At 39.5% G+C, this 15,544-nt stretch overlaps 1 protein-coding gene across 1 annotated transcript in view; it reads right to left on the bottom strand.

The window, feature by feature from the left end:
- The window catches only part of LOC132111811 (connector enhancer of kinase suppressor of ras 3-like), a 121,914-nt gene that overhangs the window by 32,905 nt on the left and 73,465 nt on the right, over positions 1-15,544 (bottom strand). Inside the window, exons 14-15 of the mRNA XM_059519416.1 lie at positions 11,090-11,127; positions 500-545 (exon numbers count right to left, since the gene is read on the bottom strand). Coding sequence (XP_059375399.1) covers positions 500-545; positions 11,090-11,127 — 84 coding nt within the window. The remainder of the gene's footprint in view (positions 1-499; positions 546-11,089; positions 11,128-15,544) is intronic.

Below are 15,544 nucleotides of genomic sequence, written 5' to 3' on the forward strand. Positions count from 1 at the left end.
TAAACAGCATCTAAAAACTAAAGTATTTTTGATGTGATCTTCATCTTCTATAAAAACCAAACTCAATGGACTGGAGAAGAGAAATAAAGTAATACCGCTGTACAATATGTTTTGTACACACTAAAAAAATAAAAAATAAAATTAAGTTGTTAATAATAATTCATTTAAAATTATATATATATATATATATATATATATATATATATATATATATTTTTTTTTTTTTTTTTTTTTTTTTTTTTAGTGTGCTAATTAGATAATTTTTTTTTATAAACATGCATTGTGCATAGATATTTGGAATACCATGACTGCAGCTTTGTTTATTCATTTAAGTGAGTTTGGACGTTTTATATACAACCAGAAAACATATAATTTTGATAGTGTAGTGTTCTATCATTGGATGAAGTCAAAATGATTTGTTTCAAGAGTTGCAGCTCACTGTCTGCAAACTAATAATAATAAAAAAAATAAATAAATAAAATAAATAAATGGTTCTTACTGCTTGAGAGAATGACCAGGACCGCATGGCACCTTTGCTGTACCTGCTGAGGAGATGACAACAGATTTAACACAGGAACCGACATGGCACAATAAATTATGTAATATAAATTAATTAATAGATTAGGCTGTTGGACAGTGTTTTCTCTACTTCCTGTTGGCCTTCTGTAGCTAATCGTAGCTCCGTGTAGCTGTTTTTATTTTATTTTTTCTCTAGAATCTTTATCTTACTATCACTCTGTTTTTTAAAGTGATAAAATATAACTTAATTCACACCATATTTCTGATATTATCTATCAATCTTATCAGATTAACTTTGATCGTTCACTTTTATTTTATATCCGTGAGTGCAGTACACCTGCAAAGCGTTAGCACTCGTTAGCTTGTCATTAGCGTTTTCATTCGAACCTATCGCTCTTTTCTTTTCTCCTTTCCTCTCTCTCTCGCTCCAGTTTTTCACAAGTTCATCAAACAACCGCAGTAAGAATATTTCATCAAGCACGGTGAGTAATGGCTTCTCCTGCTATTGTTATTTGCACCTCTTGCCACATGCACAGTTTATCTATCTCTGTCGCAGATGAGGGATTCACATGTGATAAATGCAGGGAAATAAGTTAGGCTGACAGAGAAGATTTCAGAATTAGAGACACGCATCCAAACTTTAATTGAGGACAGTAAGAATGTTAGGGCTCTAGATACGGCTTTGGATGCGTCTAGCTCAGGGATTCCTGTACATTGTTCGGTTCCGGAAACAGAGCCCCAGCAGCAGGGCAACTGGGTGACGGTGAGGCAGCGTAGTCGTGGGTCAAAACACCGCTCTTCTGTTCCGATCAAAACATTAAACAGGTTCTCCCCACTCAGTGATGCACCCACTGAGAAACCTGATGAAAGTGCTCTAGTTATTGGTGATTCTATTGTACGGAACGTGAATATAGAGACACCAGCCACCATAGTCAAATGTTTACCGGGAGCCAGAGCGCCTGACATCTTGGCAAATTTAAAAGTGCTGGCTAATGCTAAACGTAAATACAGTAAGATTGTTATTCATGCCGCCGCTAATGATGTTCGACTTCGCCAGTCGGAGATCACTAAAAATAACATTAAAGAGGTGTGTGAACTTGCAAGCACGATGTCAGACACTGTAATATGCTCTGGTCCCCTCCCTGCTTACCGTGGTGATGAGATGCATAGCAGATTGTCATCACTCAATGGCTGGATGTCTAAGTGGTGCCCACAGAATAACATAGGTTTCATAGACAATTGGACGAGCTTTTGGGGCAGACCTGACCTGTTTAAAAGAGATGGTCTTCATCCCTCCTGGGGTGGCGCCACTCTTCTCTCTAGAAATATGGCAAATAGTCTTAGTGTTTATACTTGACTAACTGGGGCCCAGGTCAGGAAGCAGACAGACTGGCTAAACCGACCGTCTGCTAGCTGCCTCCCGTCACAGAGGTCAGTTAATTCTCAGCACATAGAGACTTTTTCACCTAGATATCACACTATAGAGACTGTGTCAGTTCCCCGAACTAGAAAATACAAAAAAACGTCCAAACCAAGTTAAGATTAACAATTTAATTGAGGTTCAACAAATAAAAAACAGAAGCAATATGGATAAACAAATGATAAAGCTTGGCTTATTGAATATCAGATCGCTTTCTACGAAAACACTTTTTGTAAATAATATGATCACTGATCATAATATAGATGTACTCTGTTTGACAGAAACCTGGCTAAAACCTGATGATTACATTATTTTAAATGAGTCCACCCCCCAAGATTACTGTTATAAACATGAGCCACATCTAAAAGGCAAAGGTGGAGGTGTTGCTTCAATTTATAACAACGTTTTCAGGATTTCTCAGAGGGCAGGCTACAAGTATAACTCGTTTGAAGTAATGGTACTTCATATAACATTATCCAAAGAAACAAATGTTAATGATAAATCCCCTGTTATGTTTGTACTGGCTACTGTATACAGGCCACCAGGGCACCATACAGACTTTATTAAAGAGTTTGGTGATTTTACATCCGAGTTAGTTCTGGCTGCAGATAAAGTTTTAATAGTTGGTGATTTTAATATCCATGTTGATAATGAAAACGATGCATTGGGATCAGCATTTATAGACATTCTGAACTCTATTGGTGTTAGACAACACGTTTCAGGACCTACTCATTGTCGAAATCATACTCTAGATTTAATACTGTCACATGGAATTGATGTTGATGGTGTTGAAATTATTCAGCCAAGTGATGATATCTCAGATCATTATTTAGTTCTTTGCAAAATTCATATAGCCAAAATTGTAAATTCTACTTCTTGTTACAAGTATGGAAGAACCATCACTTCTAACACAAAAGACTGCTTTTTAAGTTATCTTCCTGATGTATCCAAATTCCTTAGCATATCCAAAACCTCAGAACAACTTGATGATGTAACAGAAACTATGGACTCTCTCTTTTCTAGCACTTTAAATAAAGTTGCTCCTTTACGCTTAAGGAAGGTTAAGGAAAACAGTTTGACACCATGGGATAATGAGCATACTCGCACCCTAAAGAGAGCAGCCCGAAAAATGGAGCGCAGCTGGAGGAAAACAAAACTAGAGGTATTTCGTATTGCTTGGCGGGAAAGTAACATATCCTACAGAAAAGCATTAAAAACTGCTAGATCCGATTACTTTTCTTCTCTTTTAGAAGAAAACAAACATAACCCCAGGTATTTATTCAATACAGTGGCTAAATTAACGAAAAATAAAGCCTCAACAAGTGTTGACATTTCCCAACACCACAGCAGTAATGACTTTATGAACTACTTTACTTCTAAAATCGATACTGCTAGAGATAAAATTGCAACCATTCAGCCGTCAGCTACAGTATCACATCAGACAGTGCACTATAGACCCCCTGAGGAACAGTTCCACTCATTCTCTACCATAGGAGAGGAAGAATTGTATAAACTTGTTAAATCATCTAAACCAACAACATGTATGTTAGACCCTATACCATCTAAGCTCCTGAAAGAGGTGCTTCCAGAAGTCATAGATCCTCTTCTGACTATTATTAATTCCTCATTGTCATTAGGACATGTCCCCAAAACCTTCAAACTGGCTGTTATTAAGCCTCTCATCAAAAAAACACAACTTGACCCCAAATAACTAGTTAATTATAGACCAATCTCGAATCTCCCTTTTCTGTCCAAGATACTAGAAAAGGTGGTATCCACACAATTATATTCCTTCTTAGAGAAAAATGGTATATGTGAGGATTTCCAGTCAGGATTTAGACCGTATCATAGTACTGAGACTGCTCTTCTTAGAGTTACAAATGATCTGCTCTTATCATCTGATCGTGGGTGTATCTCTCTATTAGTTTTATTGGATCTTAGTGCTGCGTTTGACACAATTGACCACAACATTCTTTTGCATAGACTTGAATACTTTGTTGGCATCAGTGGAAGTGCATTAGCATGGTTTAAATCGTACTTATATGACCGCCATCAGTTCGTAGCAGTGAATGAAGATGTATCCTATCGATCACAAGTGCAGTATGGAGTACCTCAAGGCTCAGTACTAGGGCCGCTACTCTTCACACTTTATATGTTACCCTTGGGAGATATCATCAGGAAACATGGTGTTAGCTTTCACTGTTATGCTGATGATACTCAGCTCTATATTTCTTCGCAGCCCGGTGAAACACACCAATTTGAAAAACTAATGGATTGCATAGTCAATATAAAAAACTGGATGACGAGTAATTTCTTACTGCTAAATTCTGAAAAAACAGAGGTGTTAATTATAGGACCTAAAAACTCTGCTTGTAATAACCTAGAACACTGTCTAAGACTTGATGGTTGCTCTGTCAATTCTTCATCATCAGTTAGGAACCTAGGTGTGCTACTTGATCGCAATCTTTCCTTAGAAAGCAACGTTTCTAGCATTTGTAAAACTGCATTTTTCCATCTCAAAAATATATCTAAATTAAGGCCTATGCTCTCATTGTCAAATGCAGAAATGTTAATCCATGCATTTATGACCTCAAGGTTAGATTATTGTAATGCTTTATTGGGTGGTTGTTCTGCACGCTTAGTAAACAAACTACAGCTAGTCCAAAATGCAGCAGCAAGAGTTCTTACTAGAACCAGGAAGTATGACCATATTAGCCCGGTCCTGTCAACACTGCACTGGCTCCCTATCAAGCATCGCATAGATTTTAAAATATTGCTTATTACTTATAAAGCCCTGAATGGTTTAGCACCTCAGTATTTGAATGAGCTCCTTTTAGATTATAATCATCTACGTCCGCTACGTTCTCAAAACTCAGGCAATTTGATAATACCTAGAATATCAAAATCAACTGCAGGCGGCAGATCCTTTTCCTATTTGGCGCCCAAACTCTGGAATAACCTACCTAACATTGTTCGGGAGGCAGACACACTCTTGCAGTTTAAATCTAGATTAAAGACCCATCTCTTTAACCTGGCATACACATAACATACTAATATGCTTTTATTATCCAAATCCGTTAAAGGATTTTTAGGCTGCATTAATTAGGTAAACCGGAACCGGAAACACTTCCGATAACAACCTATGTACTTGCTACATCATTAGAAGAATGGCATCTACGCTAATATTTGTCTGTTTCTCTCTTGTTCCGAGGTCACCGTGGCCACCAGATCCAGTCTGTGTCCAGATCAGAGGGTCACTGCAGTCACCCGGATCCAGTACGTATCCAGACCAGATGGTGGATCAGCACCTAGAAAGGACCTCTACATCCCTGAAAGACAGCGGAGACCAGGACAACTAGAGCCCCAGATACAGATCCCCTGTAAAGACCTTGTCTCAGAGGAGCACCAGGACAAGAACACAGGAAACAGATGATTCTTCTGCACAATCTGACTTTGCTGCAGTCTGGAATTGAACTACTGGTTTTGTCTGGTCAGAGGAGAACTGGCCCCCCAACTGAGCCTGGTTTCTCCCAAGGTTTTTTCTCCATTCTGTCACCGATGGAGTTTCGGTTCCTTGCCGCTGTCGCCTCTGGCTTGCTTAGTTGGGGACACTTAATCTACAGCGATATCGTTGACTTGATTGCAAATAAATGCACAGACACTATTTAACTGAACAGAGATGACATAACGGAATCCAATGATGAACTGCCTTTAACTCTCATTTTTGCATTATTGACACTGTTTTCCTAATGAATGTTGTTCAGTTGCTTTGACGCAATGTATTTTGTTTAAAGCGCTATATAAATAAAGGTGACATTGACATTGACATTGACATAGACAATTGGATGAGCTTTTGGGGCAGACCTGACCTGTTGAAAAGAGATGGTCTTCATCCCTCCTGGGGTGGCGCCACTCTTCTCTCTAGAAATATGGCAAATAGTCTTAGAGTTTATACTTGACTAACTGGGGCCCAGGTCAGGAAGCAGACAGACTGGCTAAACCGACCGTCTGCTAGCTGCCTCACGTCACAGAGGTCAGCTAATTCTCAGCACATAGAAACTCTTTCACCTAGATATCACACTATAGAGACTGTGTCTGTTCCCCGAACTAGAAAATACAAAAAAACGATTTAACAATTTAATTGAGGTTTAACAAATAAAAAAACAGATGCAATATGGATAAACAAATGATAAAGCTTGGCTTACTGAATATCAGATCTCTTTCTACGAAAACACTTTTTGTAAATAATATGATCACTGATCATAATATAGATGTACTCTGTTTGACAGAAACCTGGCTAAAACCTGATGATTACATTATTTTAAATGAGTCCACCCCCCAAGATTACTGTAATAAACATGAGCTGCGTCTAAAAGGCAAAGGGGGAGGTGCTGCTTCAATACATAACAACATTTTCAGGATTTCTCAGAGGGCAGGCTTCAAGTATAACTCGTTTGAAGTAAGGGTGCTTCATATAACATTATCCAGAGAAACAAATGTTAATGATAAATCCCCTGTTATGTTTGTACTGGCTACTATATGCAGGCCACCAGGGCACCATACAGACTTTATTAACGAGTTTGATGATTTTACATCCGAGTTAGTTCTGGCTGCAGATAAAGTTTTAATAGTTAGTGATTTTAATATCCATGTTGATAATGAAAAAGATGCATTGGGATCAGCATTTATAGACATTCTGAACTCTATTGGGGTTAGACAACACGTTTCAGGACCTACTCATTGTCGAAATCATACTCTAGATTTAATACTGTCACATGGAATTGATGTTGATAGATAAGTGATGATATTTCAGATCATTATTTAGTTCTGTGCAAACTTCATATAGCCAAAATTGTAAATTCTACTTCTTGTTACAAGTATGGAAGAACCATCACTTTTACCACAAAAGACTGCTTTTTAAGTTATTTTCCTGATGTATCCAAATTCCTTAGCATATCCAAAACCTCAGAACAACTTGATGATGTAACAGAAACTATGGACTGGACTATGGACTAACAGTTCGACACCATGGTATAATGAGCATACTCACACCCTAAAGAGAGCAGCTGGAGGAAAACAAAACTAGAGGTATTTCGTATTGCTTGGCGGGAAAGTAACCTATCCTACAGAAAAACATTAAAAACTACTAGATCCGATTACTTTTCTTCTCTTTTAGAAGAAAACAAACATAACCCCAGGTATTTATTCAATACAGTGGCTAAATTAACGAAAAATAAAGCCTCAACAAGTGTTGACCTTTCCCAACACCACAGCAGTAATGATTTTATGAACTACTTTACTTCTAAAATCGATACTATTAGAGATAAAATTGCAACCATTCAGCCGTCAGCTACAGTATCACATCAGACAATGAACTATAGATCCTCTGAGGAACAGTTCCACTCATTCTCTACCATAGGAGAGGAAGAATTGTATAAACTTGTTAAATCATCTAAACCAACAACATGTATGTTAGACCCTATACCATCTAAGCTCCTAAAAGAGGTGCTTCCAGAAGTCATAGATCCTCTTCTGACTATTATTAATTCCTCATTGTCATTAGGATATGACCCCAAAACCATCAAACTGGCTGTTATTAAGCCTCTCATCAAAAAAACACAACTTGACCCCAAAGAATTAGTTAATTATAGACCAATCTCGAATCTCCCTTTTCTGTCCAAGATACTACAGTAGAAAAGGTGGTATCCTTACAATTATATTCCTTCTTAGAGAAAAATGGTATATGTGAGGATTTCCAGTCAGGATTTAGACCGTATCATAGTACTGAGACTGCTCTACTTAGAGTTACAAATGATCCGCTCTTATCATCTGATCGTGGGTGTATCTCTCTATTAGTTTTATTGGATCTTAGTGCTGCGTTTGACACAATTGACCACAACATTCTTTTGCATAGACTTGAACACTTTTGTTGGCATCAATGGAAGTGCATTAGCATGGTTTAAATCGTACTTATATGACCGCCATCAGTTCGTAGCAGTGAATGAAGATGTATCATATCGATCACAAGTGCAGTATGGAGTACCTCAATGCTCAGTACTAGGGCCGCTACTCTTCACGCTTTATATGTTACCCTTGGGAGATATCATCAGGAAACATGGTGTTAGCTTTCACTGTTATGCTGATGATACTCAGCTCTATATTTCTTCGCGGCCCGGTGAAACACACCAATTTGAAAAACTAATGGAATGCATAGTCAATATAAAAAACTGGATGACGAGTAATTTCTTACTGCTAAATTCTGAAAAAACAGAGGTGTTAATTATAGGACCTAAAAACTCTGCTTGTAATAACCTAGAACACTGTCTAAGACTTGATGGTTGCTCTGTCAATTCTTCGTCATCAGTTAGGAACCTAGGTGTGCTATTTGATCGCAATCTTTCCTTAGAAAGCCACGTTTCTAGCATTTGTAAAACTGCATTTTTCCATCTCAAAAATATATCTAAATTACGGCCTATGCTCTCAATGTCAAATGCAGAAATGTTAATCCATGCATTTATGACATCAAGGTTAGATTATTGTAATGCTTTATTGGGTGGTTGTTCTGCATGCTTAGTAAACAAACTACAGCTAGTCCAAAATGCAGCAGCAAGAGTTCTTACTAGAACCAGGAAGTATGACCATATTAGCCCGGTCCTGTCAACACTGCACTGGCTCCCTATTAAACATCGTATAGATTTTAAGTGAAAGTGAAAGTGAAAGTGAAGTGACATTCAGCCAAGTATGGTGACCCATACTCAGAATTTGTGCTCTGCATTTAACCCATCCGAAATGCACACACACAGAGCAGTGAACACACACACACACACTGTGAGCACACACCCGGAGCAGTGGGCAGCCATTTATGCTGCGGCGCCCGGGGAGCAGTTGGGGGTTCGATGCCTTGCTCAAGGGCACCTAAGTTGTGGTATTGAGGGTGGAGAGAGAACTGTACATGCACTCCCCCCACCCACAATTCCTGCCGGCCCGGGACTTGAACTCACAACCTTTCGATTGGGAGTCCGACTCTCTAACCATTAGGCCACGACTTCCCGTGGCCATTTTAAAATATTGCTTATTACTTATAAAGCCCTGAATGGTTTTGCACCTCAGTATTTGAATGAGCTCCTTTTACATTATAATCCTCTACGTCCGCTACGTTCTCAAAACTCAGGCAATTTGATAATACCTAGAACATCAAAATCAACTGCGGGCGGCAGATCCTTTTCCTATTTGGCGCCTAAACTCTGGAATAACCTACCTAACATTGTTCGGGAGGCAGACACACTCTTGCAGTTTAAATCTAGATTAAAGACCCATCTCTTTAACCTGGCTTACACATAACATACTAATATGCTTTTAATATCCAAATCCGTTAAAGGATTTTTAGGCTGCATTAATTAGGTAAACCAGAACCGGAAACACTTCCCATAACACCCTATGTACTTGCTACATCATTAGAAGAATGGCATCTATGCTAATATTCGTCTGTTTCTCTCTTATTCCGAGGTCACCGTAGCCACCAGATCCAGTCTGTATCCAGATCAGAGGGTCACTGCAGTCACCCGGATCTAGTACGTATCCAGACCAGATGGTGGATCGGCACCTAGAAAGGACCTCTACTACCCTGAAAGACAGCGGAGACCAGGACAACTAGAGCCCCAGATACAGATCCCCTGTAAAGTCCTTGTCTCAGAGGACCACCAGGACAAGACCACAGGAAACAGATGATTATTCTGCACAATCTGACTTTGCTGCAGCCTGGAATTGAACAACTGGTTTCGTCTGGTCAGAGGAGAATTGGCGCCCCAACTGACCCTGGTTTCTCCCAAGGTTTTTTTCTCCATTCTGTCACCGATGGAGTTTCGGTTCCTTGCCGCTGTCGCCTCTGGCTTGCTTAGTTGGGGTCACTTCATCTACAGCGATATCGTTGACTTGATTGCAAATAAATGCACAGACACTATTTAACTGAACAGAGATGACATCACTGAATTCAATGATGAACTGCCGTTAACTATCATTTTACATTATTGACACACTGTTTTCCTAATGAATGTTGTTCAGTTGCTTTGACGCAATGCATTTTGTTTAAAGCGCTATATAAATAAAGGTGACTTGACTTGACTTGACTAATAATAATAATAATACTATCTATCTACTAAAAAAGAAAATCACTTAATTTGCACAGATAAACTCCAATGGCAGTTCTGAGCACATTCTCATATTAAACTTAAAATAATAATAATAAAAAAAATTAAATTTTATAGTTCTAGATATTTAATTGTCTATTTCTTATTTATTTAGAGATTAATACGTTTTGCAAACCTTGTCAAAAGGTTTACAGCTTTTACTTTTCATTTTACAAACCAATGAAAGCCAACAATACTGAATGGGTGCATTATTAGTAAGACTGTCAAATGATTAAAAAAATCAAATTAAATGCAAAGTGGGTCATAATTTTGCCATGCACAGAATTTTTAGGACAGTGTAACCCTTGCATTCTGTTCCTTTGCATTGCATTCTGTTTAACTGCTTTTGCCACAGACAAGTGCCCAAAAACATGTTTTGTTATTTGGGTGCTACTTCAAATTTGTGTTTATATCAGTCCTGTTTTTATTTCCATATTACATCTATCCCAATATCGATCTTTTTGTTTTCTTTGTCTCCAAAAATTTTATATTGGCAGCACTATAATGATGTCCCATTCGTTGCCATATTAGCTATCTTGAACTAACTATGAGCCATGAAATATTTGCTAATAGTTTTTATTTAATTTATGCTTGTTATGTAATTTAATATAATTTATGAATGTTCTCAGTTGTTAATCTTTGTTAATATTTATCAAAATACAATTGTTTCCTTTTCATAGTGCATCAATTAATGCTAATAGATTTTTTTATTTTAAAAAAACATTAAATAAAAAACATTAACATTAGTAAACATTAAAAAGACTAGCAACTAAGATTCATACATGCTGTAGAAGTATTGTTCATGTTAACTAACATCTTAACAAGCTTTTTTAACTAACTTAATGTTAACAAGCCTCATTATCAAGTATTACCAAAATACCTGATTTGGTTTTAAACAGAGCATCATGCTCACAGTTAGCTCTAAAGAGGCTGGGATGGATGTGTCACTTAGTTCTGCACCCACCTGTTGATGAATGCGTTGTTGGAGGTCCAGTCGGGATCCTGTGGCAGGACAAAAAGAACAGTTAATATATGCTTCAATATGGGCAAGGCCACTGTGCTCCGTTTCAACATTTCATATTTAATTCCCTTTCTTCTGAACAATGAGTTCAGGTAGAAGTGGATGGCCACTCTATACAGGTGGTATTTGTGTGTCAAAAGCTACAGTTTTTTTTTAACTGACTAATTATTGAATATATCAGATTCAAATTTAGATTAAAAAAAGATTTAAGAAAAAAGATATGATCAGATTACAGTGTCTAAGCAAAAAGAGTACATTTACATTCCATGCAAAGCCAGAGGACATTACTTGTTTGTTACTTTGATCAGCAAAGATCAATGCATTTCTTCAATAAAAATACATTTCATTGAGCATTTTGCCAACAAGCAGATTTCAGATTTTGTGAAAAAGGGCAAAGCAGAAAATATGGGAAAACTGAAGAGAGAATGAAATATTAAGTGTAATTATTGGGGTAAGTTGGACTGATAGATATAGGCAGAACACAGAAACAGTTAGAAAGATTGTAAAACCTTAATGTAAAAGGAAAGGAATGGAGAATAAGATAAAACTACTCCCTAGTTTTGTGAAGTCATTCACAATGTTTGGATTTCAAAAATGCAAAGCTGTATTTAGAAGGAACAATCATTGGGAATTGTTAATTACTTTCTGAAGTTGTTTTACTTTTTAAATTACTGTAAAAATGCCACACAATTCTCACTATGTATTTAAAGCGGTCATATGATGCTGCTAAAAAGAACATTCTTTTGTGTATTTGGTCTAATGAAATGTGTTTATGCGGTTTAAAGTAAAAAAAAAACATTATTTTCCACATACTGTACATTATTGTTTCTCCTCTATGCCTCTCCTTTCTCAAGCTTTCTCAGGCTCATCAGTCTGAAAAGTGAATGGCCAGCTATCCAGTGTGTTGTGTTGTGGCCGAATACCTCAAGCGTATGACGGAAATGTTACACCAATATTACATATTGTTGGAAGGCCAAACAAAGTAGTTTTGCTTTCTCAACAACACAGCGTCACACACCGCGGCCTTTAGTGAGCGAAGTCTGGCAGCCTAGAGTGAGCCGCAGTATTGAGCGAGCCTCGGCCGGCTTGAGTGAGCAGAGGCGGCCGGGCTTGAGAACTGCGCGGCTGGTGGATACTATGAAGGAGCATCTGTGGGGCTTGTGGCAACCACATGTGACAACCTTGGGCTGGACTCCGCTTCGTCCTCGGTGAAAGCCGATCCAGCGATCCACAATGCAAAGTTAAAGTATTTCCTCAGCGACCAGCACGGATCAGCTCAAGGCATGACGAAGCGGATATCGTCCTCTTTTGGAAGACCAAACAAAGTTGTTTCGCTTTCACAACCAGACACAGCGTCTATCCAACATGGCAACAACAATACTACAACAAGAATAAAAGGTACGCCTTCTTTCTTTGCATGAACATCTGGGTGTCATTATGCAAATCTTCCCACATAGTGACGTAGAGATGTGGGGCCGTGTTAGAACGAGACGTTTTAGGGGATTGTGGACGAGCCTTGACTTTTATAAAGAATATCTCTTTGGATTTGAGACTTTAGTCTTTGCAACTTTACAGATCTTCATTATGCACTAAGAGCTTGTAACACTCCAAAGAGAAAGGAAAAATTTAAATTGCATCATATGACCTCTAAGGTGAGTACCTCTTGGACAAATGTCACTAAAAAGCTGTGTGTTACATCAAACATAATTTCTTGTGATTTCAGAAACAATTACGGTAATCTTTCATGTCACTGCATACAAATCAAAACTTTCTCTTAGTTCTCTTTTCTATAGAGTTTTAAAATCTGTAGTCAATGCCAAAATATTACCTGTTACTTATTTATTTTTATTTTTTTTAAATGAAGTCAATTGCATAATTCAGTCAAGACAATTCAAAATACAAAAACATCTGGAACAGCAGCTTTAATGGTCAGAAGCAACTAATATGGTACAAAATGTGTGATACAAAAGAAAAATAGCTTAAACTAATAGTTAATATGGCATAATCCTTTCTGCAGACTCCAGATATGGAAAAATACTGATATAAAACACAACTTTCAATGAAAACAAAATTACAACTAATGTTGCAATTTAACTGTATGCACTGGACCAGAACAATGCTGTGATCATGAACCTGTGTTACCATATTTCCTTACAAGAAATACAAGAAAAGAAAGCTTGAACAATTTATTACCCTTAATTCAAAACCCTTATTTTCTTTGGAATAATAGGTCACGAAAAGGAGATTTTTCCTTTAGTGCAATAAAATGAAAAAGAAAAAAAAATAACTTAAAACACATACTCTTAACATGTAAAGAAAACGTCTCGGTTACGTATGGTAACCCTCGTTCCCTGAAGGAGGGAACGGAGACGCCACGTCGGTGACCGACGAATATGGGATATCGCTTCGATAGACCAATCTACTTCGAGTGTAAACTAAACGAGCCAATGCACATTGGCATGCAATTATTGCATCCAGCTGCCGCTGATCACTGCGTGAGTATAAGAGGGCAGCAGGTGCAATGCATACCAGCGGCGGTACAGCAACCATGGCGACGGGACGTGGCGTCTCCGTTCCCTCCTTCAGGGAACGAGGGTTACCATACGTAACCGAGACGTTCCCTTTCAGTCGGTCACTCTCGACGCCACGTCGGTGACCGACGAATATGGGATCCCTATCAAAGCGCCATGGGTGCTGCCCCTTCCAGTGCCCTGTGCGAGCCGCCTGCGCCCCTATTAGGTGTAGGCCGGGGCTCAGAACAAGTAGCTCCACTCACCATTGTCAAAGCACTACCTCACTGGGTGAGATTGGATAACACTGGGAAAACGTACCCGGTCCGCTTGGAGCCGGGACGCTGCGGAAGCCCAATCCTTCCTGAAGGAGGTCTCGGAGGCAAATACACATATAGCATCCGTTTAGGAGTATACGGAGAAATTTGAGGTGATTAGAACCCTCTTGGGAAGGCAGAAGTCTGCCGGGGAAACACGGGCTCTAAGGCTATACCGTGGACTATACACATATGAGTACCGCTTAGGTCTCAATATGGAACCCACCCTTCCATGGTTCTCACAGATTCATCATGAAGGTCTGGCGCCGGACGTTCCGCTGCGTCCAGCTGCTTAGGGTGATGGAGGATCTCAACAGGGTCTACAATACGGACACTCTGGAGCGGTTTAAGCAAGCCGACACTAACCGGGGCCTCTCAGTGCTACTACCCGTTTGAGGTGAGAACACAGGAGGATACCGGCTCTACACGAAGGCTATAGAACCTAGCGAACGTGTTAGGGGTAGCCCAGCCCGCAGCCCGCAGCTCTACAAATATCTGTCAGCGAGGCGCCACGAGCCAGCGCCCAGGAGGATGCAACACTTCTAGTTGAGTGAGCTCGCAACCTGAACGGGCAGGGCACATCCTGAGCCTGATAAGCCAGAACGAGCCCCAGATCGCGGCCGCGGCAGCGGGACTCCGCCCCCCTGAAGGTAGCGGAGCCTGGTTCGCAGCTCCGAGATGGTCATATTCCCGCAGTGAGAACATGACTCATCAACGAAAGCCACCTCAGCGTGCTCGATGCCCAGACACGTGAGGCAGCGATCGTGACCATCACCCGTTGCCAGGTAACGACCGCACCCAGAAACGCATGGGTGAAACGGCATCCTTACAAGGACGATCCGTCGTCTTTACAAAGACGCACCCGTGAAGCTCTTTTAGAGAAATTTGCTCTTTAGGAAATGCTCTTTTAGTGCTGAGGCGCACAGGGGAATTGGCCGTTTGCAACACGACAGGGGTAATGCAGCCTGAAGTGTGCAATCCACTCGACACAGGAACGACCGCCGCTGAAGCGCCGTCTCGCCAACACACGAAGCTTCCGAGAGCGTGCTGAACTCGTAGTTCACAGCAGACACAGTTGAGCAGAGCGATACTAACGCTCGGCTCCGAAGCGAAAAGCTGGTATGCATTGCACCTGCTGCCCTCTTATACTCACGCAGTGATCAGCGGCAGCTGGATGCAATAATTGCATGCCAATGTGCATGGGCTCGTTTAGTTTACACTCGAAGTAGATTGGTCTATCGAAGCGATATCCCATATTCGTCGGTCACCGACGTGGCGTCGAGAGTGACCGACTGAAAGGGAACAATACAATTAACCATGATGAAACTCACAGACTGAAAATAAAAAGTTTGCTGAACTCTTCAATTACATCTGTTGAAGGTTTGACATCCAAAGCAAAAAGACGAGAAACAACAGGATGTTTTTTTCTCTAATTAGAAATTAGTTGACTAAACTGTTCGGAAAGGCATGGGGTTAAGCAGGAATGGGGAAAAATTTAGTTACCAATTGTTTTTTTACCAAATATGTACTACTTTTACATGAACGCTATGAATTTCAAGGATTTCACTGTG

The sequence above is a fragment of the Carassius carassius genome, chromosome 31, assembly GCF_963082965.1.
Source record: "Carassius carassius chromosome 31, fCarCar2.1, whole genome shotgun sequence".
NCBI classification, from domain to species: domain Eukaryota; kingdom Metazoa; phylum Chordata; class Actinopteri; order Cypriniformes; family Cyprinidae; genus Carassius; species Carassius carassius.